Below are 21,429 nucleotides of genomic sequence, written 5' to 3'. Positions count from 1 at the left end.
CAGAAATAATTTTAGCACCAGAGCACATATATAACGCTAAACTGATGACCCATAGGGGCTTTTACAGTGTAGCTTTTACAAAATTTAGGGTACTGAAGGTTTTTCACATTTTACAGATGGACACAATTTTAAGGCTTGACATGTTAGGTATCTATTTACTCTGTGCAACCTTATCTTTTAGCAAAAATTGCATAATCTATTGTGTTTATATACCATAAAATTAACATTAGTGTATTTTTTAATTAAAGTTTACATTTCATAAACTATTGCGCTAATATCATGTGACAAAAAAATTAGAACTACCACTATTTTATTCTCTGGGGTGTTGGATTTAAAAAATTATATAATGTTCTGGAGTTTTAAGTATTTGTTGGGGCAAAAATGATTTTTGAAAAATGTAAACAATAAATTGAAAAAGTGGCTCCAGGACTACAGTAGTTAAGCTACCAGGAAAAAAGTGCTTCTACTGACAATAATGAAAAAGAAAGAAACACCATCTGCAGTGTCCAGAGTAAATGGTCTACCTGGCTGGAACCTGTCATGATCTGTATTTAAATGCAGTGACCTCAAACATGAGTAACACACACTGTACACCTCATCAAGTTTAGCAGGACCTTCTGAAATGCAACTTGCTATCAAAACAAATAATAAATTGCAATAATCAAATTTTTACAGACCAACAAAATACTAAAATCAAATGCATAAATGGAACAGTCACGTGAGTCTGAGTTTTTACTGGCTTTTACTGGTTGGAGGCAGTGAAGGACACTTTTTATATTTCTTCAGCTATAGCTCATGAATAACCATCGTTACTTTATTCTCTGAAGAAGCACAGTGTTCAGTAAATCAGCTTCTTCCAGCGTTTGGTTCTCATCTGTCAGTTCTGTGTTTGGAAAAGTGGTGACCAAAGTAAAGTCAGTGTGTGCAAATTCTGATCGAGACTGCGTAATAAACTGGCGGACATCCATGATCCTGAAAGAGATCAGATAAAGAAAATAGGATTTTTTTACTCAATGTAATATCCTTTTCTTGGGTCCATTGAGGGACATAAGTCTTATACTGGCCGGGACATCCAAAAGCAGTCCAACTGTAGGGTGGGAACAGCAAACAAAACACTAACAGGCCCACGAACAAAAAAGAACAGAAGTGTGCACTGCCTACAGCTCAAAAAGCCACCTGAAGGACCTTACACCTCAAGGTGGCATCAGATGGGGCCTGAGTATCCACTCGTAAAACTTGGAAAACATCTGAACAGAAGACAACAGGGTGGCAGCCTTGAGAAAGAGTAGCCCAATCCCAAAAAGCCCAAGAGGCATTTACAGATCAGATAAAGCATCCATTGCTTCTGCTGGAGGACCCTGTACCTGGAGAGGAACCTACCCAGTTTTTTGTTGAACCTGAAAGCCAAGAGATCTGGTGTAGAAATCACTCCCCTGGATGCAAGAGCTGCTGGCTGAGGAAGTCTGCCTGTCAATTGTCTAAACCTGAGATGTAAATGGTGGACAAGGCTGTAGCATAAAGTTCTGCCCAGGACAGGGTCCGCTTTACCTTGTCGCAGCAAGACTTCCTCATAGTTAATATATGCCACTGCTGTGGTGTTGTTTGGCTGAATCTGGATTAAATGGGGACCATCCAGCCGGGAGGTCATGTTTCAGGGACAACCATAATCACCTGAAGTACCAGAATATTGATCTGGGGATGAGATTCCTCCAACGTCCCAATTCCCTGCATCAACAGGGTGCCAGGGTCTCCTCCCCAGCCCGACAGGATGGTATCCTGCATAACCACCTTTAAGAAGACATGAAGTAAGGCCTTCCCCCAACTCCACAGCCAGATTCTTGAGTCATCAAGCCTGGGACAACCTGGTCTTCAGTGCCAGACAAATTAGTCTGTCAAAGTACTACAATGATTTGTCCCACAACAGTAAGTTGTGTCAAAAATCTGGAGTGACACTGGGAAAATGGGACTGCCTCAAAGAAGGCAGTCCCATGCAAAAGCGAAGAGTGGGGTGAATCCTAGACTGATGTGTATGAGACTAGAGTTTGCAGTGTCTCATTGAGTAGAACATTTCTTGCTTGGGCTGTGCCTATGACTAGATCCATATATTTCAAGCAATGAGTTAGTTCCAGAGCTGATTTTTAAAGGTTCAGAATTTAACTGAACTTAACTGAACTTCTGCAAGGGCAGGGCTATGCTGTCCACCAGAACGTGATAGTTCCCCAAGTAGAAGGGTGTCTAGATACCAAACAATGGGAATGCCCCAAGAATGTAGTAAGGCTAGTACTGGAGCCAACACTCAGGTGAATATCCAGGTTTCAGAAGATAGGCTGAAGTGCTGAGTGCAAACTGGAAAACTTCAGATCACATCCAGTGTATCCATTGTGACTGTTTCCATGGTGTCCTCCCCAGCTGGGAATCCTTTAGAGAACCATAAGCATTATTTGTCTTACTTTATGTTGTCTTCCTTTAATAAATGTTTACATACCCACTACACTTAGTCTGCGCACTTTTCTCTTTTTGTTGTGCAAGTGCCTGTTTTGTTGTGCAAGTGCCTGCCTGATAGGTGTCTCCTCCTATTATATAGTTTTGGTTAGGGATCACCTGTTTAGTACCGGCGAGTATGAGTACTGATACTTGTGCTCAAGTATTCAACAATACCAAAATTACTGATACCTTTGCGGTGCAATTTGGGCCCGTACTAAATGAATGGGCTCAAATCACACTGCACAGACTCACATTTGATTTGAACAGGAATTGGTTGCGATTGCTGTCCTAATCATATGAAGCTTCCTGCACCGCTCCTGTGTGAACCCAGGCTAAAGTCATGACAAGCCTGGATTCACACAGGAGCGGTTTTGGAAACCGCATGTGATTCGGACAGGAGCCTTATGCTGCCTCTGCAAGAGTAAACAGCAACTATTCTGATTTCGGTATCACAGACACACCAGTTTGGGATACATCCCCACTCACCATTAGGAAACAGCAGCAGCCCTGAAGAAGGAGGAGTCTTTGTTCCCCCGAAACGCATTTGCTTGATCATTTTTGCTATTTTCAATAAAACGACTACATATTAACCTACATTTTGCTTCTAATTGATATCGGGCACTCCTTTTACCTACCCTTACAATTAATTGGTGATGGCACCGAAAGTGTGACTAGTTCATTTTAGGTGTATAAATTGTTAATGGCACCCCAAACGCAGAAGCAAACATACATTTCGCCACATGAAGAAACAAGCGACAAAACACAGAAAAATGCACAGTAAAAAATGTGCAAACCACAACACACCAAAATGTTCCATAAGCTACATTGCCACGTGCAAGGCAGCCCATTGCAAACAACAGACTGCCCTATGCGTACTGTGGGAAAAGCGAGCCAAAAAACTTGCGCTCCCACTACACTAGCTGTGAATGGGCCCTTAAATTTGAAGTGAAATTGGTATGTGTATACAAGAACAGGCTCAATTCACATCTGCGCATTTCCGAACGCATAGCAAATGGCATAGAAAACACACACTATGCAAAAAAGGAACCACGATCAGCTTCGAAAAAAGTTCTGGAGCTTCTTTGGGGCAATTGTTGCACGCAGGGCAGCCCATTCATTTGAATGCGTGACAAGCGAAAATGCTCCAAAACGCCCCCCGCCCTAAAAAAAAAAAAAAAAAAAAAAAAAAAGACACTTGCAGGAACATGAATTCCCGCTATGGGGAGATGTGAACAGGGCCTGACAGCTGAGTGTGACAATGTCTGTACAATTTTAGATTTACCAAAATTATGGAATAGGATGACGCATCTGAACAATTTAATCAATTTGTATTAAATCAGACAGGCCCTGCACTGCATAACTGATGGTAGATCTAAACCCCCAAACATTATACATTTTTTTTTCTAACATCCCACTACAGAATAAAATGGCGGTCATTGCAATACTTTCTGTCACACCGTATTTGTGCAGCGGTCTTACAAGCACACTTGTTTTGGAAAAAATGCACTTTTTTGAATTAAAAAATAAGACATCAGTAAAGTTAGCCCAATTTTTTTTAATATTGTGAAAGATAATGTTACGCCGAGTAAATTGATACCCAACATGGCACGCTTCAAAATTGCGCCCGCTCCTGGAATGGCGACAAACTTTTACCCTTAAAAATCTCCATAGGCGACGTTTAAAAAATTCTACAGGTTGCATGTTTTGAGTTACAGAGGAGGTCTAGAGCTAGAATTATTGCTTTTGCTCTACCGATCGCGGCGATACCTCACATGTGTGGTTTGAACACCGTTTTCATATGCGGGCGCTACTCACATATGTGCTCGCTTCTGCACGCAAGCTAGGCAGGACGGGGCGCGTTTAAAAGAAATAATTTTTTTTCTTATTTTTTTTACCCTTTCTTTTTAAGAAAAGTAAAAACCGCGCTGCAAAGTTTATAGTCCTATATAGAAAAAAGTCCAACAATCATAAATCATGGGTGAGTGACGTGAAATTCCTCAGATTCAACAAAATTCAAATCTTGTGGGTGAATGATCAGGTGAACACATCTAGAAGGTAGAGCGCTTACCAGAAGTAAGCCAAAATAAGCGAGTGGCTTAAAACCCAGCCGGAGCCTTTGGAAACCGATCCCAATGGATTAAAAAAGTCACACTCGAGCCGTAGGTGCAAATCCGTCAAAGATTATCCAAAAATATATGAAAAAAACATAGCATAATACTGATGGCAAAACAAATGCAAAAAAAAAGGAAAAAGTGCAGCACACCACAAAACAAAAAATCATGTATAATCATAAACCACATCCAGTGTCTCAAACACAACTAGGATTAGTAAGTGAGTGCCATGCATTCATGCAATAAGTGAAAATCACTAAATAAATTAATTAAATTATGTTGAACCTTCTAGATAATCTGCTTACCAGATACCCAAAGGCTAGTGAGCATATAACCTTCACCAAAATGAACGGTATAGAAGAGAATCCCTCTGGGTGCAACAAGCCACTTGTAGAATCTGCTTACCAGATGTCAGACTAAAATGTGCAGATTCATACAGCTGAAATCCGAACACCCTAAGAAGTGACACAGGGTATGAAGTTCCAGCGTGCCTGGTGAAAGTCCTGCTTACCAGATGTCAGATTTGGGTAGGCAGACTGACTCGCACACAGATCAATGTCTCAGCAGGAACAGCGTGGATGTGTCCTGGAAATCCTGACCCGAACTCGGCAGTGCAGAATTAAATGGAAGAAATGGCCAATAGTGTAATACTGTATGTAACCAGGGCTTTATTAAATAAATAACACTTACAATAGATGAAAAGATAAAATGCGATGCCGGCCAGCACTAAAAGCAAAGCTCCCGTCCTCAACAGGGCGACGTGGTGACGTCAGCATGTCCCTCCCAGGCGCGTTTCGTCATACGTTGACGTTCTCAACTGTTCTTTTAAAAAAAAAATTTTGGTCACTTTTATACCTATTACAAGGAATGTAAACATCCCTTGTAATAGAAAAAAAGCATGACAGGACCTCTTAAATATGAGATCTGGGGTCAAAGACCCCAGATCTCATATTTACTCTAAAAATGCTGTCCGCCGCAGAGACCACTTTAATCTGAAAGAGGACCGCAGGCCGAAGAAGAGGATACCAGGGTTATGGCAGCTAACTGCTGCCATAGATCAGAATAGATTCTGGACAGCCGCACTCTTAAAAAATAGCTTTGTTTATTGGAAAAAAATCACATCAAATCGAAAACAGCAGACAAAAAGAGCTGACGTTTCGCACTAACGTTAGTGCGAAACGCCAGCTCTTTTTGTCTGCTGTTATTTTCGATTTCATGTGAATTTTTTCCAATAAACAAAGCTATTTTTTAAGAGTGCGGCTGTCCAGAAACTATTCTTATCTATTGCTATCAAGCAACTACCAGCACCTACGGCTTCTGAACCGAGGAACACTTTACTTCCTGTCTGTTTGAACGCTCCTGGAGCGGTGATATCTCTTTTCTAACTGCTGCCAGAACAACAATATTCCTCTTCAAATTCAGGATGTATATCAGCGTGCAGCGGTCCGTAAGTGGTTAAAGTCTCATATGGGAAATGAGACAAAAGACTTCCAACAACCTGTCCACACAGTAGCTCAGAGCTGCAGGCAGGAGTTCTAAATGTTCTCTGACCAAGGAGTCAACTGCCATTGTGACCAGATTCCTTCTAATAACCTTAGACCAATCAGTAAGGGTTTTACAGATCAAGGTCACATCTAAAAAAAGGTTAAAGTGCAGGACCTGTCAGAGAGAGAGGGGGCCTACAGCCATTTATCAGTAGGGTCCTTAACCACTTCCCACCCACCGTACGTCATATGACATCCTTGACTTTGAGCGGGTATATCTGAATGATGCCTGCAGCTACAGGCATCATTTAGATATTGTTTTTTTTCAGCCGGCGATTCCCTACACCATAAAAATGATCATAATGGCTGTTCCACCACTTTATCTTTCTTATGGGCGGCGAGAGGGGACGCCCCCCTCCCGTGTTTCTACCAACTCACCGCTTCCATCAGTGATCAGTGAGTCGGACACAGGATCCACCAGCCCCGGATGGTTACTATAGAGGATTTCCGGCAGACCAGATGGAAGCCAGAGTCTCTATGGTCGTTCGGAGGCCGGGCGCGATGTTATGATGTCTCACCCGGCCTCTGCATTCAAACAAACGGCGCCGCCTTTTTATTAAATTTTTTGATTTCAAGTAAAATTAACAATAAAAAATGTTTTAAAAAATGTAAAGCGCACCTGTCTCTGTGTATTCACACGCAGAAGCGAACGCATACTTAAGTCCCGCTCACATATGAAAACGGTGTTCAAACCACATGAGGTATCGCCGCGAACGTTAGAGCGATAGTAATAATTCTAGCCCTAGACCTCCTCTGTAACTCCAAACATGTAACCAGTAAATGTTTTTAAAGCATCGTCTATGGGGACTTTTAAGTACCGAAGTTTGGTGCCATTCCACGAGCGTGCGCAATTTTGACACGTGACATGTTAGGTATCTATTTACTCGGCATAACTTCATCTTTCACATTATACAAAAAAATTGGGCTAACTTTACTTTTTTTTTGCTTTTTTTTTTAAGCACGAAACTGTTTTTTTTCCAATAAAAACTTGTTCGAAAAATTGCTGCACAAAAACCATGCAAGATAAAAAATTGCAACGACCACCATTGTATTCTCTAGGGTCTTTGCTAAAAAACATATATAATGGGGGTTCTATGTAATTTTCTAGCAAAAAAAAAAAAATATGATTTTTACATATAGGAGAGAAATGGCCTGGGTGGCAAGTGGTTAAAGACAGGTTCTTCCTCCACTGGGATAGTAGATGCTTTGTTAAGGCAGGATAATGCCAGATCCACAGAGGGGGCAGACCATGTTTTGGCAAAGTCCTCCTTTAAAAAGGTACAGAACTGCTAGGCAGTTGGGAGATACCAACAATTTTTCAGGATGTTTCCAGTTTTTATAAAGGCAGAATGAGAACACTGGTGTACTGGGAAGGTCTTGGTGGTCCTTAGGGGCTCTAAAGAATCAGACTGGGAGACAGCACTTGTGGAGGCAACAGGGTTATCCTCTACATTTAAAGTGGTGAATACAGCATCAATAACAGCTGAAATGGTCTCTTTCAGTTTGGGAGTGATAGCAGAAGACTGCGACTCCTCAGAGGCAGGTACGTCCATCAGGGACTGGAGAGACTCATCATCAGAGAGCGTTTCAATTGGTAATGGCTCAAAGGCCACTAAAGCAGATAAAATGGAGAGTCTGTGGAAGGCAGCAATGAAGTGTACTTCAGTGAAAGTCTATGCCCGTAATGGCTGAGAGGCAACTAAAGCAGATCAGATGGAAAATCAGAGAATCTGAATTGAGTTGTTTGTGGCCAGTCAGAGTCAGCAAACATCTGACATAGACTCCAGCAGAGGACAAATGTCGGCCATATTAGTAGGTATGCTGCAAGGAGCACCAGAGTCTTTAGAGGAGTGTGAGCTTTAGGCACATGTTACAGCAGGACTGCCCCCCTATATCTAGAACTGGGTACATTGCACCTGCAAGATGGAAAAACAACATAGCTCAAGGTACAAGGCAAAACCTCAGGTACTCACAAACCAAACCACTGGATGCAGGTGTAGGCTCAGTCGGCCAGAGATGATCAAAGCACTAATTTGGGCAGCAGGAATGGATCAAGGATCAGCGTTCCACATGGCTCATTCAAGCAGGAACAGCGGTAGGAAAATGCTAACTCAATGCTGAATGGTGGAAAAGAGAGCATGCGTGACACTCCACTTCACCTAGATGACATCAGTGCACAATTTCTCAGCCTTGATCCCTTTTGTGGTAAAATTGGTAGGAAGCTGAAAGTCTAAAGGCTCTCAGCAGTCCAAATAACGAGGTAGCTCCCAATGTTTAGACCAAATGGCCTACTTACAAAGTGAGTCTTGAGAGACAGAGCAAGCTCTGAGACAATGCAACGGCTCTGGGCTTGGAATGCGCTCTGCGCCTTTTATTAATACTGGCTCTGGAAAGCACCACAAGCGGAACCCAGTATCCAAAGATCACTTACTAGTAGCCCTGCAACAGCCCAGTCCAGAAGGTTCAGGTACAGCACTCCAAAGCTAGCCTGAGGAAAGACTGGTCTGGACAGCTAATATATAGAGACCAGCACAAGCAGCAATGTGATGAGGAATCTTGATTGTAGAAAATCAAATAAAACAATCTAGTAAAAACATGTTTAGTCTTTTAAAGGCGGACCTAATAAAAAAAAAAATTAAAAAAAAAAAAAAAAAGACATCCATCCTAGGATACTATGAAAAAAACTGGTGGGTTATCCTGGGCCAGCCTAAAAATGTTTGCCATTGTCCAATAATCCTGTATGCGGCAGCAGAACTTGACAGTATATGACTGTTTTCCACAATGGACAAGAAAGAAATACATTTTATAAATGGAAGACAAACCTGCTGCAAATTAATAAAAATGGCATCTACATTCATCTGTAGCTTACTTATATCACTACTGTTCCTCTAGGACACTAGAATGTTTTATAGACAATAGAAAATTACAATACTAGTATCTAGTATTATGCACCAAGCTTCCACACAGAAACACAGATTTGCTGACAAATTTTTCATATGAAGACGTCTTTCTGATTTGCGGAATCAAACAATCACCAATAGGAAGAAGAGTGAAAGCATGTAAAAGGCTTTCCTGTAAACCAATGAATTGTATTACAAATAACTTTCAAGTAATGCTGCCAATATTGCTGAATAAAATGTGTTACTAATGGAGAATGTCAGTTCTGTTTTTTCATATCTCGCTAAATAGGTCCATGTGGCAGACAGCTTCTCTAATGCAGTCTGGTTAATATATTCCTTATAGAGTGTTTGAATCCCTGTGCTTGTCCTATTAACTTGAGAAGCAGCTGTGCATATTCAAAGACAGAACAGCTTGCATAGAATAGTGACTTTGCATCAAGAGAGATGTAGCCCAGCAGCACCAATACCTACCAAGCTCTTTTTCCTAAATAATAAACTAACCTGGGTTTATATTGTACTTGCAATTGTCTCAACTTACCACATACACATTTACAACAAAATAGATTGATTTAAAAAGACATTCTCATTTATGCCATGTTGTTCTCACAGTGCCCACCAATACCTATAATTTGCAGTGTGTACTGCATATTGGTATGTAAGTGAGCCTGTATTATTGTATTTCACTTATTTATTGCGCCTTTTAATAGTAAAAAAATGCATTTATTAAAGCAGCCTGACTTATCTAGCATTTTGAATGAAAGGTAATTTGCTGACCAGTGAGGTCTGCTTCCTGGAAAGCCTTTGGAATGAGGGCAGAAGTGATGCTGCAAGACAAGATAAATAAGTATGCATTCTGCAGTAAGTGAAAAAAAAAATTTTTTACAGACGAGGTAGAAAATCAATCTCAACTGCAGCAGGGCATTTACAATATTAAATACAGCGTTGTAAAAAGTAAGTGGTATCATACACTACTTACCACCACCCCTTCCCCACTAACCAAATTATTTTTTTTCCTATTCTTCTCTGCAAACTTTCTGTCAGGGTATAGCTGCAAGGTTCACAGAATCTTTAAAACATGATACTTTTGACAGCTCACCACACTTCAGATGACTGTTTGAGTTCCACCGCTGGTCCCCCCTTCCCCCCAGAGTGACACCGAAGTCTGGCCACACCCTCCCCTTCCTCCTTTCAACCATTTCTCCCCTACAATTTCCCTCTCTATCCTTTTCTCCTGTTGCTTTACCTACCACCGTCAATTCTTAGGCCTCATGCACACTAGTTTATCAAGCTTGATAAAGGAGGCGGGGCCTCAGAAATGCGTTGCGGCCCGCCCATCTGTCATTCACTACCTGTCACGATCTCCTGTTGACCGGAGTGAGTCAAGAGACGCCGCCGATCGTCTTCCACTAGTGCAGGGATATGCAATTAGTGGACCTCCAGCTGTTGCAGAACTATAAGTCCCATGTGGCATAGCAAGACTCTGACAGCCACAAGCATGACACCCAGAGGCAGAGCATGATGGGACTTGTAGTTTTGCAACAGCTGGAGGTCCGCTAACTGCATATCCCTGCACTAGTGGGTCCTCCTCTATGCCTTGTAGCTGCTGCTGGTCCACCCAAACCAGAGAGAGCTGCATGCCACACCGACCTCAGAGCGGTTTACAGGTTTCTTTCATGTTAGTGGCTACTTATTAAAACATAGTTGTTATATTCTGACACTCATCTGGCACCCGGATTCATTCTGTTGTGCATGTTCCATGAGGATATATCTCATATCTTTTGGCGAGCAGCTGCTGATCCAAACCTGTTCCCTAGAGATTCATCCTAGCTGATCACCCCATGAGCATTGTGCTAATCATGGACCACTGATTGATTGTGTTGCCTTTCCACTAGCATTGTTGTGCGCTGTTTGTCTTGTTCATTTACAAGATTGTTTTACATTGTAAAACATTACATTGTACATACCCTCCTATATCACACACTTTTGGGCACTATCAAAAATGTAACCTTCTTCCTTTTTTCAAAACAATAAACATTTATTGAATGAAAAAAGTGATCTCCTAACCCTTGCATAAAAATTCTAAATTCAGCAAGAACATTTCAATTAGATGTATGAACTATATTATGCTTGTTAAAGCGGAGTTTCACCCAAAAGTGGAACTTTCGCTTATCTGCTTCCTCCCCCCTCCAGTGCCACATTTGGCACCTTTCAGGGGGGATCAGGGAACGGGTACCTGTATTTGACAGGTACCCTTCCCCACTTCAGGGACACAGTGCTGTGGCGCCGTCTCTCAGAAGTTCGGCCCCCCTCCTCCTTCCTCCACCGCCGGGCCAGTTATAATGCGCAGCGCACTTCTTGCATGCATAGTAGGGAACCTGCTTCAAGACGAAAAGCTTTCCATTACCGGTTTCCCTTACAAGGAATGACGGTGGCAGCACCCGAGAGCTGATCCAAAAATCAGCTGGGGTGCCGACATCGCAGGAAACCTGGACAGGTAAGCGTCTTAATAGTAAAAGTCAGCAGCAACAGTTTTTGTAGTTGCTGACTTAATTTTTTCGTGTAGAACTCCTCTTTAACCTTCAAAAAAAAAATCATGAGCATTACAGACTGCAAATACATTATTTTTGCACGCATCTATATACTGTTACCTATGGCTGAGATTGAATCTTTGGATTAGACGAGTCCCATCAGCCAGTCTGATCTGAATTTTTGTTGTTGGCACATGTTCATCAAGTTCAATTTCAGAATTTAAAAATGGCTTGTGTTCTTCTTCTGGGGATGAAGGTGTACTTATTATTTCAGGTGTTAAGCTATAAGAGTACAAAACAAGAAAAGTGTCAAGGTTTAGCTAACACAGAATTACAAGCAAATAATACAAAAAATACATGGGTGAAATACATATACAATATATGAACTGTTTTATCTTGTAAAAGACTTGTAATTCTCCTTAGTCAGCTCCGTAATCCAGATACCCCTGCCAAATGTTTAAAGTACAGCACTACAATGCGCGGTTTATTGCTGTGTATTAGTACTCATTTTAACTAGCACTCTAACAGACATACACAGAGTAGACAAATGCAACTGCCCCTCAGCAGTCCACAGCAGATGTAATAAAGAATACATGTGTTGCCTTTTGGTGCACTGAGGAAATGAGGCAGGCAACTTTTTCAGCCCTAGAATGCACTTTAAGAACCCGCTGAATGGGAAACACATCACAAATGGCATTGATGTGCCAACAAACCTGCATTTAGTTGCAAATGAGCTCCCACACTTTTTCAGAATATGATTAGTGCATAGGTAGGCTATCTCCAACTTTCCTCACTTACAGTAGCTCCAAAATTGATCAGGTTGGATGAAGGATGTGAAGAAGGATCATTTGAGGGCTGCATTGCTTGATGTATACTCCTTATAAGAGTCTATTTCTTTTCACTACTACATCATGTCTATCATAATAAGTGAGACAAAGTAGGCTTGCCAAGGGCTAAGTTAAATTGTTAAGACGATTATATAAACATATGGTTTAATTTTGCCACCATTTGCCAACCATGTGTTTGGTGTACAGACACAACATTTTTTTTTGTAGAACTAAAAGCAAAACTTTTGTTTCCATTTTAGATAGAGGAAAGGAGTGTAAGGGAGCATCCTATTTTTATTTTTTGTAATGTTTGTCCCATTGGGAAGATTTCACTTCACTTCCTTTCTTATAGTCAAAACAAGAAGTGAGGGAAATTCTCTCCAAAGTGAGGGAATCCCTAGTTGTCACCAGAATTATTGTCCCCATCTAATACTGTTTTGAGGACAACCCAAAATTTTGGATTTTCCTTCACTTTTACTCTTGGTGATAAAGATAAATATGACAAATAGATTTGGTGAAACTCCCTCAATGGGGACACAGACAGCAAAAACAAGGTTCCAATTAACCTACCAGCATGTCTTTGGAGTGTGGGAGGAAACCGGAGTACCTGGAGGAAAACCCACACAGGCACAGGGAGAGCATACAAACTCCAGGCAGGTCGTGTTGCACTCATCGACACAAATGCTGGTGTTATCATTGAACTCACTGACACCAATGCTGGGGTTTATTTTTACATCCACTGACGCCAAGGTCGGGAGTTATTATTGCACTCACTGACACCAATGCTGGGGTTATAATTGCATCCACTGACACCAATGCTGGGGTTGATTATTGTTTTCACTAACATAAATGATGGAGGTTATTATTGCACTCACTGATATTATTGCTGGTCTGCATTGTGATATGCTGCAAAAAATGTGAGTGTTGAAATGTAAAATTGTGCTGCTATTGTGCGACTATCTGGCAGTGTTGGGGGCCGCATTTGAGGCCCTCTAAAATTTTCAAGTTGACCACAACTGAATTAGTAGGCTAATAAAACACAAAATAGGCTACATTTATACCTTCCAAGTTTCTTCCCCTCACCACTGAAGGCTTTGAATTTTAATCTTGGCTTAATATATTCTTGGTCTTGATGGTCTTCCATATCTAAGCTGACTTGGCCACTGTGAACCAGGTGCTGGAGTTCTGCTGGGATTTCCCTGAAATAAAAAACAGTATTCAAACAATCTTTTAACTCAAATATCATTTGCATTTATATACAAAAACAGTGATGTCAAAGTCCCATGGTGAAAAATCATTATAACCGTAACCACCATCCAGGGATCACCAAGCCAGTAGGAAATCAGAATGGGTTTCTTTAGTTGATAACATGGGAAAACAGATATCTGATTTATTTGTCAGTGGATCTGCGCTTCAGGATGTTTTAGCAACTGCTGCCCCCCTATATAAGTAGGGAACACCTCCATGTAACCCCAAGTAGGGAGTGGCGCTGTGTTATAAAGAGGGAGTATCGGTATATAGTAATCCTACTAATTAAATTGGAAGGACATCTACACCTGAGGATTCGGAAGGACATCGGAACCTGGGAAATAACATCTCACGCTTATACCCCTGCAGGGGTATAGCGCTCCGGTGAGTGCAATCACATCAGGGGGAGACTGTTAAGAACTACTGCATGTTTTTCACTTTAAAGGAAGAATTCGGTTGGAAGACACAAATATCACTTTATGAACATTTGTTGTTGCACATTATATGGGACTTTTTTCTTCGGCTGAAGATTTATTACAAAAATATTTTATATACTATTTGAGTCTATTTAGGATTTATTACAGAATATATATTATAATATCTGAGTTTATTTAGGATTTTTGCACATCACTATATAGGGGTTGGAATACCAAAATATTTGGTTAATTTTGCACCTGCCACTTTGGGTTTTTTATACAGTAGGTTGATTTATATGAGACGGATCACCACAAAGCAACCAGTGCTTATATTCCATGACCTCTCTCTCTTTCTGAGTATATGGGATCACGACTGCACCAACATATTTATATACAGTTTATGATTTTTTACACTAATTAACACTTATCAGTTTATAGATGTAGTATACACTATTGCATCTATTTTTAAATTATTAATTTTGTACTTATTTAATATCACATTGTTAATCTATATTCGTGAGAGGATTGAATCAATACACAGATGCACTAGTCACTTTAATTAGTAGGATTACTATATACCAATACTCCCTCTTTATAGCACAGCGCCACTCCCTACTTTCTGATTTCAGATATCTGATTTAACCCAATAATAATTATCCAAGAGCTCATACATTGCCTTTTACCGGCACATTCGCATACAGCATATTTTACAGAGGTGTATACCAACAACAATGGAAAGTGGAGGTTGCCTGAAAAAGATCTCTCATGTTATTTGTCTACAAGTATACTAGCTCATCAAGTTTTACACCAAGCTACCAATCTAAGTCCCTGTTCACACTGGCATTAGAAACAGGCGTTTGGGGGGCATTTTTGCTGCTCCCCGAACACCTAGCAAAGACAGTGGATAGAGCTTCACGTCACTGTGTGACAAAAGCGAAGCTACATGTTGAGTCTGGGAGGAGTCGAAGCTTATCAATTCCTTTCATTAAATTCTGAAAAAGTGATTATCAAATATCATTAAGGTAAGGTAGAAAAAATTCTTCTCCCTTAAAACGGAACTTTACCCATAACAATTAGATAAAAAATAATAATTCTTCAGCTAGGATCATACATTTCAGATTAATAACTATGCTAACAAAATGAGTATGTGCTGTAAATAGCTTCCAGCATTGCTCCTGTTTCTTCTTGCTGGAGGCTGCCATTTTGCTGAAGTATATCTTAAAGCGGAACTAAACCCTTCCATTTAACAGTTTCAAAAAAGTTACAGGCCTGGAATGCTGGGATTGCTAACTGCCACATTTGCTTGTTTCCGCAACCAAACTGTCAAACCATCAAATGGCTGGTGTCATAACTGATCACATGTGTAGCACCATGGCAGTTGCAGATCAAACAGAAGCAGCTTCCTTGGCTGTAAAGAATAGGAGGGTTTAGTTCTGCTTTAAACCTGCAAGCAGATCCGCTTCTACAAATTCATCAGTGCCTAAAAATAGAGAGCAACTGAGCATGTGCAGAGTAGGGTGAGACAGTGCATTACTGGATTTTAGACAATATGGGTACTAAAGTGGAACTTTAGTCAGAAAATGAAGTCCTGCTAGATCACTTCAGGCTGGCCCCTTTTGCAGGCATAGCATTAAAACATTAAAAATAAGTGTCTATACTGTTTAAAATCCAGTAATACACTGTCTCTCCCTGCTCTGCACATGCTAGGTGCTCTCCATTTTTAGGCACGGCTTAGTTTGTAGAAGCCAATATGCTAACAGCCTTAACGCGGAATCAAACCCTCCTATCCTTTAAAGCCAAGGAAGCTGCTTCTGTTTGATCTACAACTTCCATAGTGCTGCACATGTGATCAGGTATGACACTAGCCATTTGATGGTTTGACAGTTTGGTTGGGGACACAAGCAAATGTGATTGTCAGCAACCCCGGCATTCCAGCAATGTAACTGTTTTGAAACTGTTAAATCAATGGGTTTAATTCCGCTTTAGATTTACTGCTGTTCAGGGGCTCTGGGCTTCAGCAAAATGGCAGCCTCTAGCAAGAAGAAACAGAAGCAATGCTGGAGGAAATTTACAGCACACATAAATGCTGGTGGCATAATTATTAATGTGGAATGTACATTCTTTCCTAAAGAACATTATTTTTTATCAAGTTGCCATGGGTAAAATTCCGCTTTAATTGAGCAAGCTGAAGTTAGAAGCTGATTGGCTACCATGCACAGCTACACCAGCACTCTCCAGTTTTAGTTAATCAACCCCATTGGATCACATTGTATTCAAAATATATCTGTCTTACTGCAGAGGATTGGAACCTTGGGGCATAAAGGACTGCCTGCTACTTATTTCTACATTTATTTATCAATGGTGGTATGAAGATTAAGGCTGTAGCTTTACTTTTGTGCAACACCGGACCATTTGGTATAGTATTCTGTAATTATAGGCTTTTGTTTCTATTTAGAAATTGATAATATATTTGTGGATTACCTGCAAAATTTCTATTCGTGGAATATCCTTCTGATTTTGTGATTTTTTTTTGAGGATGAAACTTTTCTGATGCAAATATTTTTAATAATGGTTCTGGTAGCTTGGTTTTCTTGTTGCATAGCTGTACAGTGCCTTGAAAAAGTATTCATACCCCTTGCAATTTTCCACATTTTGTCATGTTACAACCAAAAACGTAAATGTATTTTATTGGGATTTTATGTGATAGACCAACACAAAGTGGCACATAATTCTGAAGTGGAAGGAAAATAATAAATGGTTTTCAAAATGTTTTAATATTAAATATCTGAAATGTGTGGCGTGCATTTGTATTCAGCCCCCTTTAGACCGGGTTCACACTGGTACAACACAACAGTCCTACCACTTTGGATCCGATTTTGCCCTGCGACTTGAAGACCGACATGCGTCCAACTTCAATGAACAGGGATCTGACTTTGATCCCCGACAATACCATGCACTGTGTCTGGTATGAATCTTTAGGGGTAACTCCACACCATTTTTTTTTTTAAAACGGCATGGGTTCTCCCCTCCAAGAGCATACCAGGCCTTTCGGTCTGGTATGGATTTTAAGGGGAACCCATGTCGGTCTTCAAGTCGCAGGGCAAAATCGCATCCAAAGTGGTTGCTGCTCAGTGATTGCAGTATTCTAGACTTGCAGCTGTAATTGCAGCAAAAGGTGGTTCTACAAAATAGTGACTCAGGGGGGCTGAATACAAATGCATGCCACACTTTTCACATATTTATTTGTAAAAAATTTTGAAAACCATTTATCATTTTCCTTCCACTTTACAATTATGTGCCACTTTGTATTGGTCTATATTGGATTGCATTAAAATTAGAATACACATCTTTACTAATTAGATGAGTGTTGTTGTAAGTAAATATTGTTATGTAATTTAGGCCTTTTGGCAATTAAGGAAACTACTTTTATCCTCAACTGCTCCAATTGTATTTAAAGGGATTGTAAAGTCAATTTTTTAAAATTAAAATAATAAACATGTTATACTTACCTGTTCTGTGAAATGGTATTGCGCAGAGCAATCCCTTACCTCCCCTTCTGGGGCCCCCAGCCAGTGATCTTACCTCCTCTTCTGTTTCTGCCCCCATAGCAAGCCACCTGCTATGGGGGTAGACGTGTGGGCTCAGTCCTGAGCCGAGCTGTGTATGTTGATTGACACAAACAGTGCAGCTTGGCCCCCACTGTCTGCTTACTGGATTTGACTGACAGTAGCAGCGAATAGCTCCCACACTTCTCAGCAAAGCCTGTGAGACCAAGAAGGGAGAGAGACAGAAGACCTGCAGCCAAGCACAGCGCTGGATCAATACAGGAGTCAGGTAAGTCTTAGGGGGGTGGACACACCATGGAAGATTTTTTACCTTAAAGTGTTTCTAAACCCACAACAGTAAAATCAGTTTGTATATGCAATAAAGCATGCTTGTTATACTCACTTAGGAACCTAAGGAGTTAATATTGTGTTTGAAAAAAATTGTGTATAAAGGCTGTTTGATCCTGTCTTCCCTAATCCTCCCCTCCCATCCACTGTCCCCTAAAAATATCTTGATAACACAGAGTCTATGGAGTCAGACTGCACATGCACAATTTGGTGTGTATTGCTAGAGAGGTTTTTTTCTTTCTTGGGAGAGTGCATGTGATCAGCACAGGGCCAATCAGCACTGTCCAGACAGAGGGTCAGGGGTCTTGCAGTCCCATAGGACAGTCAGAAGACTCCTCCTACAAGCTTTAACCAGTGCTTGGCTGGACACTGATAGAAGTTACAAGACTGCTATATACTGCTGATGAGAAAAGGTATTTAGCAGCTTATATTTACTAAACTAATTGCATTTCTATGTTCTGTGTACTGTGGAAGACCAGATATAGTGAATTCAGGGTCCTGGGTTTAGTAACACTTTAATATAAGAAAGTGTTTAGGTAAAACCTTTAAACTTTAGAACTACCTTAAAGTGGTTGTAAACCCTTAGACACCACTTTTACCTAGGGAGATATTCACTGTATCAGCATGTGCCGACTATATCGGCACATGCGTATTGAAGAAACGGCTCGCTCATGCCGTTTCTTCAGCTGCTGTGCCTTTACCATTCCACATGCGCGGGAGTGACGTCATCGTTGCTCCGGACAAGGAGCCCACGATGCCTGGAAATAACTCCGGGAGACATGTCGCCTGCCACAGCGGTGTGCCGGGACCGCTGCGGGGGCTTCGACGTAAGGTAAGTATTTATGCCTTTGTTTTGCAGGGTTTTTTTTTTCCAGTGGGTTTTCAACCACTTTAATATTTTTTAGAATAATAGGAAGTGGGAGAACACAGAATCATGTTATAAAGGCTGTTAATCTGCCGAACAACCTGCTGAAACTAGTTACAAAAGATTTTCTAACTTTAACACATCGGCAATATTTCATGAATAGCATTACAATCTAATTTCACCTGTAGAATGAAGCTCTACTTTAAATAATGTAACCAGCTGTATACAACTACATGTCCACATAATTGTAAAAAATATTACCCTTTCTTAATGGATTCCAGAACTTGGGCATTCACTGGATCTGTATAAGATCTCAGCTCTCCGTCATCTAAACTGAACCCATTACTCCAGAGTTTAAGCAATATTTGAACCTGCCAAAAATAAAGCCAATTAAATTCACCAATGTCATTAAAAGGCATACTATTCATACTCATGGTAAGCTAAAGCAACAGGCTCATGGGCTAAAGATTAACTGCTTATTATAAAGTACAGTATACTAAATCATCTTCATCATATAGAAAAAAAATGTAAACACAAAATTATGCAGCTCTGTATTTGCTTTTGTGGATTTTTGGACTTTTGCTATTAGCTTCAGCAGAACTATGGTAAAGGTCATGGACAATCAGTAGCATTGGCATCAAAGGAGATAGGGATTACCAGTACGGACACATAGAAATGCCCTTGAAATGGTCAGTCAGCCTTGACACGGCAATCAGTGACGCAGCTGAATGATAACAGTTATATGTAGAGAGTCAAACTAAAAAGTCTCAAGGTAAAACATGATGACACCGACTCTGCACCGCTCTAATCACAAAATGTCACAATAAAGCATAAAGTAGCTTGTGTTAAAGCCCAAGGTGACCATTTTCACATTTTCAATGTGTAATATATCAGCTGTGCTTTTTTAATTATCTGCTTTTCACAATCTATTAATTACTGTTTCCTGCTAGGCCCTCCCACACAATTTTAATGCTTGACATGGCTATCAATACTTACAGGGAGCAACTGGGTGTGCAGAAACAAATGGTAGCTGGAATCACCCCAACCTAATTATAACTGCCAAATGCCAATCATGCACAATGCTGCTCACACCAGTTTTAATTCCCTTTATGCACAGGTAAATTTTAAATCTGGATACAGAATAATTTCAGGAATTAAATTCTATAAATATAATGTTAAATGTACCTAAATAAAGTGTATGGGTGCTTGGGAAATTAAAAAAATAGGGCCCGCATATGGTATCAATGGCATTTTGCAGCTGGCAAGACCCAAACCAAGACCACAGCAGACATACTATGAACACAATTTCAAACTGCAAATATGGCCATATAGCAGGCAGCCAACACTCCTGACCTTATATCTGATAAGCAGACTCACTGAACACTACTAGTGAAGTGCAGAAGTAGATGCACTCAACCAGATTGAGTCAATAAGTGCAAAATTGAGATTTTTGCATTTTTTTTTTGCACAAACTTTAACCACTTCAGCCCCGGAATATTTTATCCTCTTCCTGACCAGAGCACTTTTTACAATTTGGCACTGCGTCGCTTTAACTGACAATTGCGCGGTCATGCAATGCTGTACCCAAACAAAATTTGCATCTGTTTTGATCACCTCTGCGATTTTTATTTTTTGCGCTATAAACAAAAAAGAGCGACAATTTTGATTTTTTTTTTAGATATTTTTTACTTTTTGCTATAATTATATATATATATATATATATATATATATATATATATATATATATATATATATATATATATATATATATATATATATATATATATATATATATATAATATATAATATATTTTTAAAAAACAAATTTCTTCATCAGTTTACGTCCAATATATATTCTTCTATATATATATATATTTTTTTTTTTTTTACCAAAAAAAGTTATAGCGTCTACAAACTATGGGAAAGATTTATGGCATTTTTATTTTTTTACTAGTAATGGTGGTGATCTGCGATTTTTTTAGTGGTACTGCGACATTGCGACGGACAGATCGGACACTTTGACACATTTTTCGGACCATTGACATTTATACAGCGATCAGTGCTAGAAATATGCACTAGATTACTGTGTAAATGTCACTGGTAGGGAAGGGGTTAACACTAGGGGGCGATCAAGGAGTTAAATGTGTGTTCTAACTGTATGGGGATAGGACTGACTGGGGGAGGAAACATATCGTTGTTCCTACTTAGAAGGAAGAAACGATATGTCTCCTCTCCCTTGACAGAACAGGGATTTGTGTGTTTACACACACAAATCCCTATGCTGGCTCTCTGCACTCGATCGCGCGTCGCCAGGGGCGATCGCGCCCCCTTGCCACGTGCATCAGGTCCCCCACCGCGCAGCGGGCACGTGCTCTCTGGTGGCTCTTAAAGGGGACCCCATACGGGGTTTCGCCCAGCGGTGCCATTGTGCCACAGTATAAGTACGTGAGCCGGTCGGGAACCGGTTAAAATAGGGGGAATTTAAAGTGATTTAAAGTCTTGTTTTTTTTTTTAGTTAAAAATAACAAACATGTTATACTTACCTGTCCTGTGTAATGGTTTTGCACAGAGCAGCATGAATCTTTCTCTTCTCCAGTCCCTCTTCGGCTCTCC

General features: G+C 40.4%; 1 protein-coding gene across 5 annotated transcripts in view; it reads right to left on the bottom strand.

The window, feature by feature from the left end:
* The window catches only part of UBXN2B (UBX domain protein 2B), a 69,088-nt gene that overhangs the window by 20,825 nt on the left and 26,834 nt on the right, over nt 1-21,429 (bottom strand). For 3 of the 5 annotated variants that reach the window (XM_073631664.1, XM_073631665.1, XM_073631666.1), the window contains exons 6-8: nt 19,078-19,187; nt 13,456-13,593; nt 11,688-11,849 (exon numbers count right to left, since the gene is read on the bottom strand). In XM_073631664.1, the coding sequence (XP_073487765.1) occupies nt 11,688-11,849; nt 13,456-13,593; nt 19,078-19,187 (410 nt within the window). Of the gene's footprint in view, nt 1-725; nt 973-11,687; nt 11,850-13,455; nt 13,594-19,077; nt 19,188-21,429 lie in introns of those variants that run through there. The other 2 variants (XM_073631663.1, XM_073631662.1) reach the window with 1 other exon arrangement.

Source organism: Aquarana catesbeiana, linkage group LG05, assembly GCF_042186555.1.
Source record: "Aquarana catesbeiana isolate 2022-GZ linkage group LG05, ASM4218655v1, whole genome shotgun sequence".
Lineage (NCBI taxonomy): Eukaryota > Metazoa > Chordata > Amphibia > Anura > Ranidae > Aquarana > Aquarana catesbeiana.
Note: the sequence above shows the minus strand (reverse complement) of the source record. Positions and strands in the feature narration are given on the sequence as shown.